The sequence below is a fragment of the Apostichopus japonicus genome, chromosome 5, assembly GCF_037975245.1.
Source record: "Apostichopus japonicus isolate 1M-3 chromosome 5, ASM3797524v1, whole genome shotgun sequence".
In the NCBI taxonomy this organism is placed as follows: domain Eukaryota; kingdom Metazoa; phylum Echinodermata; class Holothuroidea; order Aspidochirotida; family Stichopodidae; genus Apostichopus; species Apostichopus japonicus.
In genome coordinates, this window is record NC_092565.1 from 9,737,827 (window position 1) to 9,760,636 (window position 22,810).

General features: G+C 37.1%; 2 protein-coding genes across 7 annotated transcripts; one reads left to right on the forward strand and one right to left on the reverse strand.

Annotated features, from left to right (window-relative positions):
• Nucleotides 1-1,685: 1,685 nt before the first annotated feature.
• LOC139967574 (bridging integrator 3-like) lies at nucleotides 1,686-10,954 on the reverse strand. Its single transcript, XM_071971526.1, has 7 exons — nucleotides 10,814-10,954; nucleotides 9,614-9,671; nucleotides 8,162-8,202; nucleotides 7,579-7,774; nucleotides 7,020-7,202; nucleotides 6,145-6,279; nucleotides 1,686-5,625 (listed from the first exon to the last, which is right to left on the reverse strand). The coding sequence occupies exons 1-7, from the start codon at nucleotides 10,819-10,821 to the stop codon at nucleotides 5,473-5,475; spliced, it is 774 nt and encodes a 257-aa protein (XP_071827627.1). The 5' UTR covers nucleotides 10,822-10,954; the 3' UTR covers nucleotides 1,686-5,472.
• Nucleotides 10,933-14,901, forward strand: LOC139967573 (2-aminoethanethiol dioxygenase-like). Of its 6 annotated transcripts, none has more exons than XM_071971525.1 (2): nucleotides 10,933-11,073; nucleotides 13,617-14,901. In XM_071971525.1, the coding sequence occupies exon 2, from the start codon at nucleotides 13,630-13,632 to the stop codon at nucleotides 14,374-14,376; it is 747 nt and encodes a 248-aa protein (XP_071827626.1). In that variant the 5' UTR covers nucleotides 10,933-11,073; nucleotides 13,617-13,629; the 3' UTR covers nucleotides 14,377-14,901. The 6 variants fall into 6 exon arrangements, with proteins under 6 accessions (XP_071827626.1, XP_071827620.1, XP_071827622.1 ...); XM_071971519.1 differs by having other exon boundaries at nucleotides 10,935-11,073; nucleotides 13,621-14,901; XM_071971521.1 differs by lacking the exon at nucleotides 10,933-11,073 and adding an exon at nucleotides 11,496-11,516 and having other exon boundaries at nucleotides 13,621-14,901.
• The last annotated feature ends 7,909 nt before the right edge of the window (nucleotides 14,902-22,810 follow it).

Consider the following 22,810-nt stretch of genomic DNA (forward strand, 5'->3'; position numbering starts at 1 on the left):
TCTTTTCTTTTTATGAGGAGGAGGGGGGGTGGGGGTTTTACTTAACTATTTTAATAATATCAGTACACATTTAACTCAGTAGTTTTGTAAGTTTACGAATTTACTGGACTTAAAATTCAGAATACACCTAAACAGTGATATCAGCGTTGTACTTGTAGTTCTGAATAGGCTATTTTAGGGGAGAGGAGATTGAAGGTGGGGGGGGGGGGTTACTGGGAATATGAAAGAACTTTCAGAATCAGGTTTTATATTTGAAGAGAAAGTTCATTTAAATAAAGGACTACATGATCTTTTCCCCAAGTTAATCCAGAACCTTAAAGAAAATATCTTGTGCCAGACAATTTATTTCCGTATCATGCTGAATTTCCTAGAAAACTGAGTGGGTGGTACATTTATGGTTTGAGGAAATTCACATTTTTTGACGGGCATACCCTCAATATGCAAGTTTTTATGGTCCGAGTTTTTTTGCTTGTGTAACATTTCAGTGTGCATTAAAATGTATTATTAGTATAGGGTTTTGTAAGTATGAACTGCGAGATGTGAGACATAATTTATCAAAGCCAAATGTCTATATTTTTTTTTTTCCTTTTATATAATTATGATTATTTTAACTTTTATCATTTATTTCAAAAATTACACATGTGCTAATTTATTTAACAGAGGGAATCTTTTGCTATAATATAGATTGACTAAACAACTGTAAATAAATTGTGTCGTGTATCGTGTCGGTGCAAGTCGATTAAATGAGGAGGAATGACCCTAAAGATACTTTATACTTTGGTTTATAGTAAAGCAAGGTAGTACACAGCCTTCAGAGGTCAAGAGGTCAAAGGAAATTTTACATGAGATGAAACCTTTCCAATTATTTTATTGAAGCTAAAGTCGCACTTATTAACACACATGGAATATAACATTGTCTGTCCCTGGAAGATCCATGTAACTAAGTGTCTATAAGAACACTGTAGTAATAGAGGTAAATATTAACATAAATTGATATGAAAATCAACATTACAGTTACCACTGTCAATAAAGCGTTACAGCAATTTTACGTAAATACTAAATAACCTATTGTACCATGTGGCATCAGAAAATACTAATTTGGAAACAATTTCAAAAGGTCGTGTTCACGAACTATTTTATCGGCTGTATATGGTGAGAATTGGCATGGCAGTACCTGTTATCTATACAGATGTATACTTTAGTATGAAGAAACCTGAACCATCTGTTCTGGATTCAGGAAATATTTGACAATGTTGAATGTTTCTGCAATTATAACATTCATTTTATGATTGTGGTCTGGGGGCAGGTGATTTTTTTAATTGGATGTGTTGTAATAAAAACAAACTCACAAGTGGGAATTCATGCTGGTCACATGGCAAAACTGAGCCATCGCATGAAAACATGATTTGAATGATTATGAAGTTAACACATATTGGCATGCTTTACTGCTATACGACCAACAACACTCAAAAAGTGATGATCAAAACTATCTGAAAAAACATTAACAGATATATCTCTGTTGTGATTGTAGGAAAGGTCACCAATTTTTCTAACTTTCAAAATTACTCTTTTTATCAGGTTATACACATAGAAGAATAGTGATTTTGCAATCAGAATGAATCACTTTCAAGTTCTAATATGACTGCAATATATTGCAGGTATATGTCAGAGGCATGAGAATCAATACGGAGAGGCCCCAAAACCTCATCCCCAACCCAACCCCTACCTGATGAATGAAAGATTATAAAGTGTGAAGGAAATCATAAAATACAACAGAAATACTCTTTTAAGTTTTTCATGCATGAAATTATATTTTATAACCATATTCAATAGGGCTTCAAGTGACTGATCCAAAACTGGAACAGCATTACAATGTTTCTGTTAAAATCAACTATTGCACTTACAAGATGCATCTGTACTAAATATAATAATTTTTAACTTATAGCCACAAGAAAAAAGAATAACCCATAAAACATACACAAAAACTGTCATAAAATGCATAAAACTGTGTTCACTGAGGGGTTCATGGAGGGCTGTGACTAACACTTGATTACAAAAATATATATATAACATCTACCTATTGAACCAAATCATTCTGCACATAACTCAATACAGCCATTGTACCAGATTGACAAAACTGAAAGGGTCATTCAATAATAAAAATAATATTCTATAATTCTTGGTCTGAATGGGAAAGTTGAAACAGTCAATTAATTCTTCTCTCTGCAAATCACTTTGCCTCTCTTCCCTTCTTCAGACAAAAACCCTTTTTTTTTAACCATCTATTATAGAAAGAACTTGAATTTCATCACCATAGTCACTGGAAACGTGACAAAGTTTCAATCCCATTAAACATCACTTGATCAAGGCATCATCATTATCACACTCAAAAAGTCATATTTTCTGGTTTAGAAAGAGCAGTCAGTATTCAAGCTTGGCATAACCCAGACTAGGTTTGTAAGAAAATACCCCAAAACGTAACAAATTAGTTAAAAGTTGCATTGTGCATTGGATGATATTTAGTACAATTTTTGTTTCTTTTTTGGGTTTGTCAACAATATGACTCCATGGTAGAAAGTGATGTTACAGGCAACTCTCAAATAGCAGACTGACCTTAATAGTGGCCCCAAGTGTATTTAAGTGACATTGACATGACATTTGACCTGCAGTGACCTGACGGTAGCACACTTAGAGGCGTTAATCCATTCTTTGCATCCATATACTATTAGAAAATACACATCAAAACTTGACGTGTGACATATGTGGGACAAGGGACTCTTCTCTGCCACTGAACGTAAAGTTTTGTTTGTATCATAACTTGAAACCAATTATAATGGTATGCAGCACTCTAATACACTATGTATATACCTCTTTTTACTCATCATGGTCATCAGCAGGATACAGTTTATTGTTTAGAGATCATGTCTACCAACAAGTCAATTTGTGACCCTCAAAATAACGTAACTAAACAAAAACCTAGAAACAACATGAAGCGGTTGAACCAGCTTTACTTAACAATTTCAAATCAATAAAATATGGAGAAAATGAATGGCGGCACCCGTGCCATCTGTTGACACTTAATTGTGATAACTGCTTGTGACAAATTCTTAAGTACTTGAGGAGTTGTAAAAACAAACGCTGTTGTGAAAATTTGAAGGTTGCATAAAAAGCAGCAGACTCATGAATATTCAGTATCATGACTAATAATGAACTTGATTAACCAATGGTTTGCAGCATATTTGATATTTTATCCCCTTTTGATTTGTTGTTCTTTCACCTTTACCTCTTCCCCTACCACTTTCCACCCCCCTTCCCAATCCCCCACATCCTTCCTTTTTCTTGAGACGGATTATTATGCCTCTCTACACCCCACCCCCCACAGCTCCATTCCCTTTGTCGGGGAAACAAGTTGTTAAAAGTGAGGAAAATTCCCCACATCAGAAGTCAAACCATGTAGTTCTTGCATAGTGTTGCTGCTTCACCAATATAGCAAGATGAGTCGTGCCATTTCATAATATTTGCATAATAATATCGGTCACAGATCTGCAGACAAGTTGTAACCAGTCCGTTGCTTACAGATAGATGATTACTCAGAAAATGTTTTCACAATTTGTGGCGGACAAAACAATATCCAGCATGAAATACAAACCACCTGATCACTCAATTTCAGAATAAATTGCCTCCATATGTGACCTATTTTCTTTTTTCTTTAAAGAGTATTTGTTATTGTTTATAAAGGTACAGTACAGTAAGAGAGAAAGTACTTGATTAAAATAATTGCATAGCTAATAATAGTTTGTTCTAAACTGTAATTTTGAGTTTCATGTAAGCTGCAGTTTTAGCACTAGCTTGTTATTTACTTGATATTCTGACTAGACTGTGTCATATTCACATACAATTGGAGGCCTCCTCTGATGTTTCATTTGTTCTTTGCACTTAAGTGACATTTTCACCAGATGAAAATAGGGCTGTATACAAAAATGAATGCTGAGTATGTGGCACCTTATTCCTAAATACACTGTGTATGAAGCACTACCATTGTCATGTGAAATGGCCACACACACACACACGTACCCACATGCACACACAACATTATGGACCATAAACATCAAAAGACAAACATACATAATGACCAATATTTAGCACATCACTTGTTCAAATAAAGTGAGAATGGTCCTATATACAGAAAATATTAAAGCATGGAATGTTCAAATCAAATGTACATTTTGAAATACATACAGTAAAATTTTGTGTGAGTGTTTGTTATTGGCATAAGATATTATTAGACTTGCTATGTATTGCATATTCTTCTAGTTTGTAATTGCAGTTTTATTTAATTAGATGTGACTGGCTCCTTCCTTTCTTTCTCTTTTTCAAATTATGCTGACAAGGACTAGCTTCAACACATGTTCTTGCCCTGTCTTACACTAACCATACCTAAATTTGTTTAAATTTGATCATGATGCAACAAGTCCTAGGAGAATTAATTATTTGTAATGAGTCGGGTATAAGATGATAACACTAAGCTTGGAATGATCGTTATTAAAAGTACTTCCTTTTTTCACTCTGGCTAAGATGTCAGCAACTTGTTCTTCATTGACGTAATATGTCAAACATCAATATCTATCACAAAACTGAGTTAGGTTTGAAATGATGTAGAAATGTCGTTAAAAAAATACTTCTATCTGTCCAGGTTGTATTTCTATAACACTTATAATTTTTTGTGTAAAAGTAAGTTGGCCTGACGTTTCAATCCTAGCAGGATCTTCTTCAAAGATTTTCATTTTTTAATTAAGATTTTATTTTTTGTGACATGACTATATCAAACAGCTGAGGTTCATCAATTAAAGTGACTGAACTGCACAGCCTAATACAAGGACCATCAGTCTGGTTCCTAGATAAAAAGGCAAAACTCTTCAGGGAAAAACATAAGTCTCTTGTGCCCTCATGTGCGATGTTTAAGATGTGTTTACAAACTTTTCAAGGATATATGGCTTTGAATGTCATCCAAGGATGCTTCGTTGTTTATATGAAGTTAATGAAATATGAATTTGGTTGAGTTATTTGAATTTTAAGGAACAATGGATTAATATAAACATTCAGGTGTCCGCTGAGATGCTGACATCATCATCATTTAGCCCTTTTTTTGAAAGAAGAATTTGTGATATTTAAAAATTTGAACGGTGAAATATCTTGAGATTTTTACATGGAATAGCTATAGAACATTACTAGTACTTGAATGGGTGTTTTTTTCACGAGTATAAAATATCAAGACTAAAATTCTGCCTAAAGTCATCCTTTAAGTAAGTAAAAACACAAACAAACACAAGACATTTACTTACAACGTTTAACTGATACGTGAAACTCTGGAAATTACAATCTCAACGAAAGGAGGTAGCAAACCTAAATGGAATCAAGCACATTTATGGCAGTTGAGATGAACCAAGGGGTACAAAGGTCAAACTGGTGCCTTCAGTCATCTATCACGATGGAGAGTGCTCTGATGTCAGACATCTTCTGTTGAATTTGTTCTTCAAAGTCTTCGTCACTGATGACCGTCTCCCTGTACTCCAGCTCTGGTGCTAACTCTGCATAGATCTTGAAACATTGCGTGTAGTACTGAATCTGTGGACAGAACAGTATTCAACAGCTGTATATAACAAATGAATTCCTGAGGAGTTCTTTTAAAAATTACAGAGAGGAACGATGGCACACTGGCATGGCGATGCAAGGTCCTGGTCAGTCAGACAGTGTGTGGGTGTTTAAGAGACTACATCTAACCTACCAGTTAACGGGAAAACAAAACCCCAACCATCAGTTTTGGCTTATACGAATGAGATCTTTGTGGAGAGCAACTATCTTTAACAGGAAAGAAAAAATCTTGTTCCATTTGGGAGCTATCAGACTTGAAAAGTCTGCTGGTTTGTATATCTGACATGTCATATTGCCACTCGGATCTAAAACTGTGATAGTTTAAAACTATCGAAAAACTAGGGTCACGACGGTAGAGTTGAGTCGAGTCACGATCAGTCAGGCATCGTGATGCTTGGCTCAACCCTGGAGGAAATGTACTGACGTCTATTAATTGCACTGAACGATGACTTGCTGTTGACTGGGACCCAAAAGAAAGGGCTGAAAATATACCTGAGCCTTGATTAAAGCTTCAAAACACGGCTGGAAGTAATCCAAGCGGCCTTCAAAGAACTCTGGAAGTTCCTTCATTAGCTCGTTGTTGAATTTATCAAAAGATTCCTTTGCTGCTTCCAATCCTTTCTTAGCCTGGAAAGAAAAAAACATGTTTGTTTAATTAATTTGTAGCACTATGGCACAACTTTGTTGTTTTTCAACCCTTCAAAAGTTTTTACCATCCAAACAAGAGGTGGGCACGAAGTGGATATTGCAGTCGGACACAGAGATAAGTTTTGCACCCAATCTATGGGCCACAACACCTAAGGATGTACATCCTGTGCAATTGGAATACAACACCATGAAATTAAACATTAAAAATTAAGACATGCACATTGTCCATCTGCAATGTTGAAATCTCCTCTTACTAGGAGGCCCTGTGCCTATCTAAAAAATGATCAAAGTACAAATATTCCAATCATTGAGCTTTGATGTACCAAAACAACTCACTAAATATTGGCGGTAAAAACAAAAGAGATTTTTCATTTGCAGATTTCAAGGTCAACGTACTTATGCTACATTAGTACCTCCTGTAATATAAACCACTTGACCACTACAGTTGAGGAAGAAACTGCTTTGCCAATGCTGGCATAAACCATCTTCACATGAGTTCACATGTACTTGAAATTAGTGATTTTCAAGCAGTGAAAATGGGTGGTTAAATACAAAAAAATTAAACTTTTGAATGAGCGTTTAAAGATAGGGTTAATATGCTCACTTAAAAATTGTGCTCGATTTTTCACTCAAAATACTAAATAACGTATATCACTTGAATTACCATAAAGACAAATTGACCAGATCATTACACAGCTATTCTATACCATCCTACTTACTGTAGTTAACTTGGCAATATTCTGGCCTGTCCGTTCCTTGTCCTCATATTTTTCAACTTTGACCTGGCAGCGGGTGTACTCCTGTAAACATTGCTCTCGCTTTTTCAAGACCAGATAGATGCTTGGGAAGATCAGAGTAAATTTTTTCATGGGTTCCACCATCACTTTTGTTGTCTGCGAATTCTGAAGAAAAAAAAAAGAGAGACCAACAACCTTCATGAAGAATAATTTTCATCTTCTTGCAATCAATGTTAGGCATAACATGTCAGATATAAGATCCAGACATATTTTCCTGCCTGATATATTGTGTTTACAAGGGTTTCACCCATTTGACCTCTAGTGACCTCAAAAGACCTTTGACCTCCACCAAAATGAATAGATTCTTCTATTCAACATGGGCCATCCCCATGCCAAGTTTCAGATTCATTGCTGTTTCATTTCTTGAGATATTGTGGTCATAACCTTTTCACATCTGTTGACATCTGGTGACCCCAAATGACCTTTGACCTCCACTAAAAACAATGGAATAGAATAAAAAGTAAAGGTTTTAAGTTCTTACAAGTTTGTGAGTCAGTTCTTCGATCTGGCCGACGGATGTACTTATCAACTCTAGGGATTTCAATTCCTCCTCTGTGTTTAAGACGGGACTCGCAGCTAAGTTATGTCCGATTCTACACTGGTGCTTGGAGAGTGTTGCCATGGCTTCCATACTCTTCTTCAAGTCTTTGTAAAGTCTCTTCGTTGCATCGTCCAACCTGACAAAGAATTGAGAGAGAGAGAGATGTTCAGCGGAATAATAATTCCACCAGAATGATGAATCCCTCAGCATTAAAAAATTGAAAAGCTGAAGGTTTTTGCAGTCTTGTATCGTGTTCAAGGCCTTCTTAAAATACCACTTTTGCTTTCGAATTAGTTTGTGTATAACGGAACGACCTGGTGGAGTTGTGCCAAAGTTGGAAGTCGGTCACCAGGAGAAAACTTGGTGATCCGTCACGTAATGTTCATTTTATCAGTTATCAAATCCGGTATAGCAGAACATATTGCACATCGTTATCTGGATGTTAGCATGGAGCATTGCGGCTTACATACAAAGAGATACAATACAAGCAACAAAACTGAGTGAGAGGAATATGCTAACTTACGCCTCAATCTTTGTCACCTCCCTGCTGAATTCATTCTCCTCCTGTAAAATCAGAAACATGATATTCATATCTACGTGGTTTACAGAGCATTTGACCGTAGGTCAGGACACAAGGTATTAAAGGAGAAACCAAACCCCAAAACATATATTGGTCTATAAGGTAGATAAAACTGTCATAAACAACTTCAGCAAGCAGCTACGACAAATCTTATTAGACTTGGGAGATATTATAAATTTAATGGGAAGGAGAGGGGGTTCACACACAAGGCTGAAGACTTGAGCAAGTCTAAACATGACAACATCAATTTTGCTACATGTCCTTCCCCTTTTCATGATCTTCTTTGTTTATTACATTGTTTATTTTCTGTTATGGAGATGGGTTTTGTGTTTGCTGAACTTTAAGGTTTTGAAACTCTTTACATGACCTGGCATTGGTCTCATTTTCAACATGGCTAACATTCTACCTTGAAAAAAAGGTCTACACATAGAAGAGGGTACCTGCAGATTTGTCTTACATACAACCATATAACCCCTCTGTTGTAGCTTGTAAATTTGCCATAAGAGAGAAAAATTATAGATATAAAAAAGACAACCACCTCTCAGTTAGTACCCATAGATTAATATGAACTTACAAACAAACTATAAATAGGCATGATCCTGCCATAAAAGAAGAAAAAGGTACATAAGGCCAAACTAACCAGCCACACATGCCACTGAACTCTAAACTTGCATAATATATTAATAGTAGAATATTTTACACTACTTTGATATCATTATATTTATATAACAACAGCAACAATTGAAGAACCATGTCATTGAATGGTTTCCAATGACAAGATGGTTTTAAAGGCTCTGCCTTGTTGGACGGTAGGAAGAGAAAAAAACATTTTTCTGTCTTTCACTCCTCTTCTTTGAAAAGCTTGTTTTTGTTTTTATACAGAAAAGCAAAACCCAAATTTAACCAATTATTAGAAAGATTCTTGCCATGAACAACTACCCAAAAGCTGATAATTTTTTTTATTTTTTAAAGCTTCTTCTGTTTGAGAGCTATGTTTGTTCACAAGCCGTTTCAAGGAGCTATAATTTGTTTTTATTACCATCTCTGTTTAAAAGATCATTCTCTCTTCACCATAAACTAAACCATCCCTATGACGGCTGTCTATCACTGTCTATCTCAGTTCTAATATGTCACAATCACATAATCACGACCAGTGCTTTTTCTTGGCTATTATTCATTGGCAGTCTCAAGAAGTCTGAGCATATGAACCATGTCACTGCCAGGAGTTAAAACATTTTCCTTAAGCAGCTCATAAGAGGAGTGTGATATGCAGTTAACCAAAAAAAAAATTTCCTCTGCATACTTCACATTTAAAGTTCCAAACTTGAGCAGCTTCTTAGGTTACTTTAAACAGAAAAATTGGGTGTCTACAGAAGACAAGGTTATGTTCCTTACCTCCTTAGAAATCACAGTCTTCTTTGGAGCATTGGAACTGAAGTGTTTGAATATGTTCCTGGGAGAAAAGTAAAAGTACTGCATTACAATTTTAATCGAGGAATACCAATGAGGCATAAATTCATGAAACAATGCACCCTATTTTGATTGTCCTGGGTCAGAGGGGGGACATCCACCCCACTATTTGTGAAACCACTGACATTCCAATCTGACATAACAAATTGACTTGTTAGCCAGTCGGTTTTAGGTAGCTGAAATGTTGATGAGATGAGATCTGATGATGTGTACAGAAATGCTTGAAAGTTAACTGTGGTCAGATTGTCTGTCAGTCTGTTCATATGCCTGACTGCTGGCTGTCAGAATACACAGGTGACATTATGTGTTCATTCGTCTATGCCTGCATATTATGCAACAGTTGATGATGGACAAACCCTTTAAGCTTTTAACAGAGAGAAATAAAGAAGATGCAAAGGCTGATGCTGTTGAAACTAAAGCTACTAATTTTGCGAACAAATTAATGTAAATGGATTAGGATGTAATAAGCAAAGCAAAGTGTACATGACTGCAAGATAGCCTTTGCCAATGGCTTTGGGTAGCAGTCTGTCCATCAATATTGCTGGCAGCACCTATCATATTATCGTGCTCTATCGTGCATCCATATAGACCATAGCTGTTTTGGGGGCAAATAATCAATTTATTTTGTAAGGTCATTTAAAACACATACAGACAATTGAACATGTTAATTGTTAGTGTTTATCAGTCTAAAAATACTTTTTGAAGTACAACTTTGGCCGTTTTGTTATGTCTTCTTGACTTTTATCACCACAAGTGGCCAAGAGTCACTTGCAAGGCTACTTGGCATAGTGAGTACTCTATGTGAAGTAGTTACATGCAAATTCATGGTACAGTGATTGCACAGTGACGTATCTTTGAATAATTACAATTTATTGCTTTGCACATTTTGGTTTAATCATACAAGAAGAAAAATTGCCCGAGTGGCATAATGTTGACAATGTTTTTAATGTATAAATCACATTACTGGTACCTGGCTTATGTGGTAACAGAGACAAACATGTTCACGAATGTTGAAAGAACAATCCTAGCTACTTTTGCAATGTTTCAAAGCTGCAATGTTTTGTGTACATTATACAGATTTAAGGGCAACTATACTAGCCTACACAGGGTATTTCATATCATTACCAACTCATACTAGCGACCCTTTGTTGAGTTACGGTAGTACTTAGTACTAGATTTCTCGCTTCTGGGGTGGTAGTTGTAGTAGGCTGTGAGGTACTGAGTAAAATGGTAAGGCTGCGCTAGGCCTGGGTCCTACGGGTTGATCCGTAGCAAATCCTTGCAAAAATGTAGCGGAACAATCACATCAACCCGATTCAGTTCCACCTCTGATGAGCCACTCGGATGACACACTGATAACTGCGCATTTCTTCCTCAACTCTGATGTAAGTGTAAACGTTTATTTCTCATTAAACTACCAATAATTCGTCTTGTCCTTGAATTAGACTCAATCTTCATTTGCAAGGTTAGGCGCACCCTGATTTTCGTTATCGAAGTTCTAGCCTAGCCTACTGATGACCACAGAAATTCAATACAGTTCTGCACTATTGACACTGTTGTTCATCCTGTTATTATTTACTATATGACAACCGACTGGAAACGGCAGTAGTACAAACAGTGAACTTCATTTACCTTTAATAAAAAAAAACAACAACTTGGATTTATAGCCCATGAAATTATAATGAATAACATTTTTTGTGTTCTTTCTGGCATAATCATGAATCAAGATGCAATACAGAACAAGTATTACAGTGGAATAAAATTGTTGTTTGGTACCTGGCAATTTTCGAGGGGAATTACCTAAACCTGTACCTGTGATATAATGCACGTAAAGGGAACCATTGCTTCTAACAATGTTGTAAGGCTAGGCTGTGTAAATATATATATTCATTGTTCATATGTGTTGCCTAGTCTTTCACGTTATCGTCACAACGGGTACCTCTGTAATGTTGGTTTGAACTTGCAGCTTGCAACATAATTGTTTCAGTAATCTTATCTTTACTAGAACAAGAAGCGTACCGTTACGGTTTGGCTACGGCAAAAGCTCCGTCCTTCATATGACAAGTATGCTACTGTTCGTAATGTAATCTACATTAGGCCTTCACAATTTTATGTTCTTTTTCTTACTCACACAAAGTCACAGTACGCTTACTTAATAGCCTAGTAATAGCCTATTCCTAAGTAAGACTAAGGCCTAAGTTAGGACTGGGACCTAGCCAGCGGTAGTTTTAGTAGCCTGGGTGATGTTAAGTTTCCACATGAAAAACCGGTTTCCGCGCCTTAGGAAACTAATGTTTTCTTTTACAGCCGAAACTAATGGGTTTTTTTTGTAGCTACAGTAGGTAAACTTAGCCAATAGAATATATTGCATGTTTGTTGGAATATCCATACAATACAAACTGCAAACATCAAGGAAGTTAGAATCACTATTTTTAATAAAGTATTAATACAGTAGTAGCTTAGTTCGCCAAAGTTGACAAAACCAATGGGGTCAGAAGCCTTAGAAATCGTCAGAACTGCAATGCAAAACATTGATCTCTAGAAAGCCCTTCGAAAAGCCAAAAGCAAGCGTCAGGTAATCAACAAACCTTGGGATTAAATTCCTGGCAGTCTGCATAAACAAAAGAATTGCAGTCTCTGCTACAGCGAGTTGCGGTTACTACAAGACAATAGACATACAGGACATTAACTTAGGGTAGAACTGCAGTAGCAAGCAGTGATGCGGTAATGCAGATGTTTTCTACATACATTTTTCTAGTTTGTGTCAAAGTTTTCTTCTTGTTGTCATTGATCCGTGCATCTGTTTTCACTAAAGTTAGGCCTGCGTGAAATCACAGTGACAGTATAACACCGACTGTTCAGTAGGGGCCCATCCTATGGAGTACAACACTTGGACGGTTTTTACTGAAGCATGTATACATCTTTTCTTTAGTATGGCCAGCATTTGGTATTGAACATGATAAGTAAATATCTGTATTTGTACTTTCTCCCCTATGTGTTGTAATCTGCTGTCATTTCATAAACTATCTAAGATAATATAATAACTTATAAGGTTTAATTATAACAAGAAAAATATGGCATTCCATCTTTCCCCTGAAACGGATGCATTGCAAGTGGAGCCGTGAAGTAAGCCGAAATATCAGACACAAGAAAGAGCAAGTACACACAAGAGCATTCATTACAGGGTTTACTTCAGGGTTCACCTGTAGCATGCCTGTCCAAACATTGTTTTCTATTTGACATTGAGTGCCCAAAACATTTCTTGAAATTTGGCAAGTGTGTGGTAGAGCAAATTTCTTGCATTGACTCTCTTTGTCATTTGATACTAAAATCTCATGACAAATGGGTCATCAGCTTGACTACAATACCATATTAAGATTGTCAAGATGGTCAACTGTGTAAAATGCATGCTGTGGTGATTCCTACTGCACATAGCCTATATATGTAAAGAACTTTGCCCTATTGGTAGATTAATTAAACGTTCATGTTGAATGAATCGTGCAGTATTTTAACAAATGACTTGAACTTTGCAAGAAACATGCTGACATTACAAATCAGTTTATATCTCGACTCAGATAAGACTTGCTAATGTTTCATGACAAGTACAGTAACAGTAGGCCCTAATAACTTTTCATCTGTACAAACACACACACGCAAGCAAAAAAAAGGAGGAGGGACATTTTTTTCCGGCTGTGTAGGGATTTCAAAATATCTCCCCATCCACTCCTTTCCATCTCAACCCCTCCCCATCCTCTTTTCTCTGTGTAGTACTGCCTGAAAGGAATATTTGATCACACATATTAACTTCATTTCTAGTTACAATGTTCACAATGAATAAACTTTTAATCCTAATCTGTTTCGTCATAATGTGCTATTTTGGTATTGCTTCATCACACATTTTTGTTTTCCTGATATCTCTCTCTCTTAGACAGAATTCCATAATGAGCGGACCTCTTGAGACAGTTGTGCGCCTAGCATGGACAACATTTAGATCTGTCTTGAGTGATAAATCCGCTCTTCTCCAGAAAGTGGTCAAAGTGCAAGAAGCTCTGTCAACTATCAAAATTGAGGACGTGGGCATCACCGAATCCCAGATTCAAAGACTCGACCCCAAACAGTCTCAAGGCTGGGGAGAAATCAAAGCTCCTGTGGGATTTGTGGAAGTGTTCGAAGATGATCTGTTGGCCGTCGGGGCTTTCCTGTTGAAAGAGTATGCCGTGCTGCCGATGCATAACCATCCGACTATGTTTGGCGTACTTAAAGTCATCCACGGACGGGTGAGGATAAAATCCTTTGACCTCTTAGATCAAGAGAAAGATGAGAAAATTCCCAAATTTCTCACCGCTGACTCTCAACCGAGCTCCGAGGAGGTCAGAAAGTTAAGGTTCCGATCAGAGACGGAATACACATCTGATTCCGAACCCTGTCTGGTGACGCCATCCGAGGGAAACATTCATCGCCTGGAAGCGGTCGGTGGACCCGCCATCTTTCTAGATTTTATATCACCTCCTTACAATCCCCACCTGGGGAGGGACTGCGATTACTTCCAAGAGCTTCACGTCAACCCTAACGAGAGGGAAGGAGCCGATGGTGAATTAAGTTGGTGCAAACAGATTCCGTGCCCTAGCTCATACTACTGTGTAAGAATGGACTATTTCGGTCCGAGTATTAAAATGGAAGAACAATAGATGTGCAGACTAATTCTTTGCTAATAAGGTGGAAATTGTGGGGTAAAGAGAAGGGCCTACGATAGTATTGTTGCCTTTGAAACGGACACATTTTGAGGGGGTACCGGAGTTTGATGAAATTTTTTCAGTCTACAAGAAAAGTCAGTTGTTGTTTTATGATATCATTACAAAAGAAAAGCAGATAAAGTTTGCACATTTTATCTCAATATGTTAAATTGTAGACAAAAGCTAAGTAGAATATGAATTGGAAATTGTAACCAATTTGTTAAAAAAATACGAAAGCAAACACATGTAATACTTTGCTAAAATAAAGTTTTTTAGAGCGACCTTTGAAACGTCCTTACAGTCCCTACAGAATGGAGCCATTGGAGCATTACCTTTAGGCCGAACCCTGTCAATATTTTCCTGGCTGGGAATGCAATATGTACTGAGTTAAAACAGCTTCTTTTTATTGTTCATTGAATATTTTAATATCATTATGTAATAATGAAAGAATATCCTTGCAACAAAATTTCCAGAACGATACTGACATTTTTCTCTTCTTTTTTTTGTTTTATTTTTTATAGTCATAAAATCCATTCTTTACAGGGAAAATTATATATTTTTTATGAAAACAGTTGCCATTTTAATGAAATTCAACGTACAGAGAACTTTAAAATGCTAAACTAACATTCCCAATGTATCACATATCAAGAAAAAAATCGACTAGAAAAATTAGAACCATGATGACATCACAGAAATGATGATATCACAGAAATGATGACATCACAGACCACCTACTGTGACCTGGAGTGTGGGAGGGTTCATCTATATAGTACATATTGGTGACCTGTGCGATCAAGTATATCTCGAGTTAACTTCTAGATATTGAAGTGGAGTGTTAAACTAACATGGTGTCCGAATATTTTGAACTTTAATGTAAAATCCCTGTAAAGACTTACTAAGTAAAATGCAGATATTATTTAAAACAAGATCCAGATGTAGTGCTGCTGTAGTGTGTTTGAATACTTATCCTATTGTGAGTAATCCTCGTAAGTTGGTTTGGTAAAATTGCTGGCTACAGGCCTACAGAATGTCATACCATAGTAGTGATTTATTATAATGTGTATGTGATGCACCAATTTTCACTTCAGTGAATATATAGAAAAATGTCTGTTCTGGACAAATTGTAGAAATAGTGATGTTCAGCCGGGCTGATATCCGGGGGCCGGTGTATGATGTGTATAATTGTGCATGTTAGTTTTCCTGTTTATTACAATTCCTAAACTGAGAGTAGAATCTATATGTCATGAAAAGTCATATCATTGGAAGCACTGTTTAAACTTACATTCTTAACATGGGCACAAAAAATGGACTTCCCCCCCCCCCCTCAAGCAAAGAAGGCTGGCTGGCTGGCTACACTCCCGTTTGGGTTATGGACCTAATTAATTGTCAAATAAACTCATAATTGTGAGAAAACAAAATGAAGGTTTGTCCACGTTAATTGGACTTCCTACTTGTCGCTGAGTCAGAGCACAAGGAGGGCACATGGAAGAAAGGAATTCGAGTACATGATTACATCACCACTTACAAACTTTCTTTTGAATGACGCAGAGGTTGTTTACACACCCTCTTACCATCCCACCCCACCTCCCATGTCCTTGCTAAGGCTGCTACACTTTCAATAGGTTATGTTAGACTGGACACATAAGAAGCTAAGAAAACCCTGTTAGTTCTTTCGAGGCGCCATGTCCCCAGCACCGTCCTTTAGATCACTGAGAGCAAGGACTGCACAGCAAGCTTCAAACATTAATCTGGATATATTTTTCAAATGATCGTAAAAAAACGTGCAAAATATCCCACGTCTATAGTATCATCCATAAAAATTTTCCACCAAATTTAAGTAAGTAGACACATTATTTGTACTCAATGGCACCCCCCCCCCCCACACACACACACACACATCCTTATTCGCTCATCCATTTTTTTCTACTCTACCCCCCCCCCCCCTCTTCCCGTCTACGTGGTTAAGTGATTCGCTGCTGTGATGAAAATGATACGTGACAACTTTAAAACAAAAATTCATTATAGGTTACTTCATTAAGAGAATTCTATGTTAAATTCGGCAGATAGACATGAATTAAACTAAGTCACAATTTCACATATATACCAGCAACTGTATTTCTTTTTAAAATTAGAATTTTCCCCGAAATTTGAATATATTTATAGATAACGACTTCTGACGGAAGTTGTTTACTTCCGTATGATCCACTTAATAGCTGTTTCCGAATTTAACTACAATTTCACTAATTTACGCTACTGTTTAGATATCGCTAAAGTCACTTGCCTAATTATGTAAAGTGACAGGATAATTCCGGTGGCTTAAGTTCATTGCTAGACGTTTTTACATCTAATTATGTCAAAACCACAATTTGTATGGCGAAGATTCAATTTTTGCAAATTTGGGGATGTAATTTTTTAATATATCTGGTAACAGTATTGCAAATGATATATTCATCAGAGGCGTATACCAATAGACGGTTCATTGAACCAGGATCCTCACTTTCCACGCAAATTTCATGTTTTCAATACAAAGAAAATACAAATAAAACGTATCACATTTCAACAGGGAGGTGGTAACAATTGGAAAGCAAAGTTTTTATAGGACGTCTTCTTTTAACGAGATGTCATCACAAATCACCGACTGTGAGCCAATTCCTGGAGTAATGGAGGAGGGCTTAACCAGTTAAAAGCAGCACGGTGCTGCCTGCAGGTGCCCCGGTGACAAGTACCGAGAAATATAACCAACCGAAGCGACAAATGTTGGCATTTAACATGGAGTCAGTAAGCCGAACAGGCCCAGCTATGTACTCGTTAGGGGCACATTGCTTAATCACAAGCCCTTTGTTTAGACATCGGTCCCACCCAAAATAATAAATAATAAACGACCTTATTTATAGTCTCATGTGCCCCAGAATGCACCATTGTACTTTTTTTTTTTTGGAAGGGGGATGCCGGCTTCAACTGGATTCTGGATCCACATTTGACCCCTTAAATTCCATAATTGTCTGTCGCCCACCTAATTCATTCGGAATAAGTACATAATTCCGCCCCCCCCCCCTTCCCAACCCCTTCCCAACTCTCACACACCTTTGAAATCCCGACACGCATACAAACCTATACGAAACAACGTCAAGTAAATGTATGTCACATTAATCCTTTGAAAGCCTTTTACTTTTGGTTAACCCTGGTGTGACATATAAAATATTGCATTAAGTCAAGAAGGGCAACCTCCTATAGACCGTTTCACCACTAAAGGGGAAATAGTTAGCTATTACTGAATCTCTTCGAATCTGAATAACTTTGCTATTGATTTTATCGTCACATTCAAAATAGCAGCGTTAATTGTATAACGTATAGGCTATACAGGGGAGCTCAATCTATAGTATCCAGTCTCATTTGAGGCACGGTACCCACACTGGAAGGAAAATGGTGTATTAGGCCTATAAATGGACAGGTATAGCTTTGTAGATGCATGTTTCTAGTAAACATCTTGGTTTTGCTATTGTACACGTTATCCTTCATGAATTCGGAATGCTTTACAGCTGCGTGTGACGTATTTAAATGAGGTATACGTGGAGTAATGTTTGACAGAATGAGAAAGACATCGAATCCATTGATAAATCAATTCGAAACACAAGACAGTGATCCCTGGATTACAGTTGCTTGTTGAGAGATTCATCATTTAAGGAGGACCTTGGTCAGACATGACTGGACCCACCCCGTCCCATCCTGCCCCCAATGGTCACGACTGCAATCAAGGTAGGTGTTGTGTTTACATTTTAGCCCTGCAGGTGTGCACTAACTATATGTGTAAGCCTATATAATATTATGTAGGTGCACCATTTACCACCAACTGTGCACATGAAAGAAACAAATGAATGTATCTGCCTTATCGACATATTTAGCAAGAGAAAAGTCCCGCCCTCTCTACCTCCACCGACGCCCTCCCCCATCACAACCTCTATATTGCGACACAGGCTCACCGATGCATTCAGATTGAAGATTATATAGAGTACCTGCCCGCTCTTTCCGTCAGTCAATATTTGTATATTTATTTGTTTTATCACAATTTACAATGTGACGGGAAGTCTCTTATAAAGCCTATACAAGGCTTAACAAAGTAGGAGACTCCCAAAAAAGAAAAAAGAGAGAAAACTTAAGAATAAAATAAGAAAAGTTAATAGTATAGCATCTACCATGATGAAATAATATAATATAATAATATAATGAAATAATTTAATATTGATGCAACATGACGGCAGCTGCACTTGGTTATATTCATAAATATGCCATGATACCAAGCACATATCAACTGCCGTGGAAAGCATGCACTGGTATACGTTCCCGTGACGTTTTACGTATTATTCAACATCGGAGAACGGCGTTATGTCTGTTAACTGCTTGAGATAAATTCGTGACGTTGATCGTGTGACATAATTTCACAATTAGAAATCCTACTAGTTTGCATGATATATATATATATATATATATATATATATATATATATATATATATATATATATATATATATATATATATATATATATATACTCATTTCGGTTTGGTTTGCTTATATTTCTGTGATGAATGATTGTATTTAGTATTAAATTTATCATTTCGAAGTAAGACAATAGTAAAGAGCATACTGTACGGTAGCGATTTAGAGTTGAACATCTAGTTTAAAACAGTTTCAAGTAGCTTTGGATGTGGACATATGGTTAACAAATCATTGAAAGATCATTTAATAGGCAACATCTGGTGACAAAATACACCTTTAATTTTGTGTAGGCCACGGCTTGCACCCACGTCAACCTTCCACGTTATACATTACATAGGTTCGTTTCACTTTAGGTCCACTGCTTTTCCTGCCACAGCGTTTTACCCCAAATTCACTTCAACCTCTCAATAAACCGATTAGGAAATATAGTCAGCAAAAAATAATTATTTTCGGCCAATTGCCGATTGTGCAATTACTAAGTAAGAATTGTATATTCTTCTCCGTAATATTTCCTAAATCTGCTGACATTATAGCGAACATTCGGGGAGCGTCAAGAATAAGGTTTATGACCAACTATACATATAGTTGAACTTGGTTCAAAGGTCACGTTTGTTATGCTCGGCGTGTTTGTTCAGTATAAACTAAGACAAATAATCTGTTATCCATTCTTTTGACCAGTTACATTGGGTGAATTTATAGTTCTAAGTCCTCTATCAGGCAAATCGAAAACATTGTTCTTGCCTTAGCCTATGACCTAGTTTTTCTTTCTTTCTTACTTGAAGAAGACACCATTCTCAGATAGTCCACATATGGTTTTCGCATGTATATATCCCTGCAAACAGCTTCGGCACCAAAATAATTCCACATATACACCAAGCTTGTTTGCAACAAGTTACAATGAATATATATATATGGACTTGTCTGTGAAACAGTGGCGTACGCAGGATTTTATAAAAAAAATATGGATAAAGACGTTAAATAGTGCATTCTGATGCATCTTTAGACTATAAGTTAGGTCAGTATAAGTAACTCTTAAGACAATATTGTGGTAACAATACATGTATATAGGCTACCTGAACGTACGTTGAATGTTTCTTACACCGGTTTGAGGTCTCTCTTTAGCGTCTACCTATCACCCATACCAATCCTATATTCGTTCTTTCGCGGCATAAAAGTGTTTCTGTGCAACTTTGTCTTTGAAACTATGTTCCAAGTAAGCTGTGAAAGTATCGGCATTGATTAGCAAATCCACTGGCAGGTGATGTATTCTAACATATTCTCTGGAAATCTATGTGACTGCTCCTTCTGACCACCCCACCTTATCCCACTCCTACCCCCTCCCCTGGTCAGCCTTTCGTATTGTCTCCGTCACGAAGGAGAACAATGACGTTTTTATGCCGGATGCTTCTTCCAACACAGTATCGAAGTCATGAACATAGGCAAGGAATAAATTTGCCCAAACTTTCGTAAAAAAAGGACATTTTTACATTTTAATATAGTAACATTTTACATGTTGGAACAATTACAACCACTGTTGTGCTACTCGTTGTTGGTGTTGTTGTATGTTGTCGCTGCTTTATTTATTGTATTTATGTATTTATTTTTGTTGTCTTTAAGTTCCAGACGTATATATTGCCAATTTAAGCTTGATAATTTGAACAAGCTCCGGAATTTATGTCATATTTGAAAATGATCACACACAAAAAAGAGAGTAAACGGTATGCTTTCAGAATAAAATAAAATAAAATCATTTGAACTGTTTAATGTTACAACAATGATTCATGATGCTGAAAAGAAATGACGCCCTCAAGTTGGATTCGTAAGAGAAACCTGTTACCATGGCAATGATGAAGACTTCTTGTTAATCTCGCGTACTTGCACTGTGCATGTCTAACACAGTAACAATGAAGTGAGCGCGTAAATACAACGTCAAGGATAGCTAAAGTTGACGTCATACTCTGACATCGTGAATAGATACTAAATAACAATAGCAGAATATGTTTTACGTCGCAGGTGCTACGATGCCGTCAGACAATCAGCTTTTATCAACTTTAATTTGTAGTTACGGTCTTAATAGATAAAGAAAAACATAACGACCTGAAATTTGTCTTATCAAAAGATCAAACTTAAGAAGAAGAAGAAGACCTCTATCATGTGTATTTATACAGTTCTTAAAGATACTTCACTGGGAAGGGGTTATGATACTAAAAGTTAGTAATAATTTCATTGCTTTATGTAATTAAACAAGCATGAATAACGCCCTGGACAGCACACTAATTATGATATTAAGTGGGAGGGGAGAGAGGAGAGGAGAGGAGAGGAGAGGAGAGGAGAGGAGAGGAGAGGAGAGGAGAGGAGAGGAGAGGAGAGGAGAGGAGAGGAGAGGAGAGGAGAGGAGAGGAGAGGAGAGGAGAGGAGAGGAGAGGAGAGGAGAGGAGAGGAGAGGAGAGGAGAGGAGAGGAGAGGAGAGGAGAGGAGAGGAGAGGAGAGGAGAGGAGAGGAGAGGAGAGGAGAGGAGAGGAGAGGAGAGGAGAGGAGAGGAGAGGAGAGGAGAGGAGAGGAGAGGAGAGGAGAGGAGAGGAGAGGAGAGGAGAGGAGAGGAGAGGAGAGGAGAGGAGAGGAGAGGAGAGGAGAGGAGAGGAGAGGAGAGGAGAGGAGAGGAGAGGAGAGGAGAGGAGAGGAGAGGAGAGGAGAGGAGAGGAGAGGAGAGGAGAGGAGAGGAGAGGAGAGGAGAGGAGAGGAGAGGAGAGGAGAGGAGAGGAGAGGAGAGGAGAGGAGAGGAGAGGAGAGGAGAGGAGAGGAGAGGAGAGGAGAGGAGAGGAGAGGAGAGGAGAGGAGAGGGAGGTTATTCCACGCTAATACCCATAATATCCTACAAATTATCAGAGGCTCACCCAAGTATGTGGTCTGATATAGGAGTTTAACACATCGCCTGTTATGTCATCTCCCTATACAAATATATATACGAAGAATTCATTCTAGGAAAAGATATGATTTTTGAGGTCTCAAATAACTTTCCTGCATTCCTGCATCGTTCCTACATTGTTGTCCTGCATTTGTGAAGGACAGGTGATGCAGGCAATCATGTGATGAAAGAAACATTACCATTTGTAAAAGACAATACGCTATAACAGGTATTACAGGGGTAAAGTCATTTAATTGTGTCTGAGAAAGAGAAGGATATTTTTAAGTTGCCTGGTGTTGACGTTCATGTTTTCAATTCCTCCATGAAGGAATTTTCAAGACCGCAACATTTGTAGTTCATACCCTATTTTATCCTTCTTCAACAATAGGCCTATCGAACAAAAGGAAACGGGTGAGATATCATAGTACAAGTTTTGACGTAAATGTTATGTGTTTAATTGTGGAAGAAAACAAAATGCATCCAATTTGAAAATTAGAAATTAGGATGCATACAAATATGAATACACCTACTACACGTGCATTAGTTTTACTTAACTCATCATTTTAAGAATGAAACAAACAAATCATTCAGTATAAGGCAAAACAAAACAATTTTATTGTCAGTTGACGTCACACCTGTATCTTCAGGTTCACCGGAAGTATATACTGTGATCAATTTCAATCCCCATCATCAGATATGTGTTACAAGAGCCTTGAAGCAGTGAAACTAATTTAAAAGTGAACTTCTTAGAAGCCAAAATAGATTTAGAGAAATGTACAAATACGTTTTTGACGTTTCTGTTTAGGCCTTTTAACATATCAAAAATATCTAGAAAGCCAATCTCGTGCAATTTCCCTTAAATACTCATGAAAATTAGCTATAGCTTGTTTTATTGTATTAATGTCGAAATAGCGGCTGCACATCATTCTGATTAAACATGGTACGTTCTTAAAACCTTATTTTACTTTCCTTTAAATACTCTTGTATTT

Coding starts and splice junctions, on each gene's coding strand:
- LOC139967574 (XM_071971526.1), bottom strand. Junction 8,203..9,613: donor AGACTGTGATTTCTAAGGAG/GTAAGGAACATA, acceptor CTGATTTTACAG/GAGGAGAATGAATTCAGCAG. Junction 5,626..6,144: donor AAGCTTTAATCAAGGCTCAG/GTATATTTTCAG, acceptor TTCTGTCCACAG/ATTCAGTACTACACGCAATG.
- LOC139967573 (XM_071971519.1), top strand. CDS start 11,020: ATGAGCCACTCGGATGACACACTGATAACTGCGCATTTCTTCCTCAAC. Junction 11,074..13,620: donor ATTTCTTCCTCAACTCTGAT/GTAAGTGTAAAC, acceptor TCTCTTAGACAG/AATTCCATAATGAGCGGACC.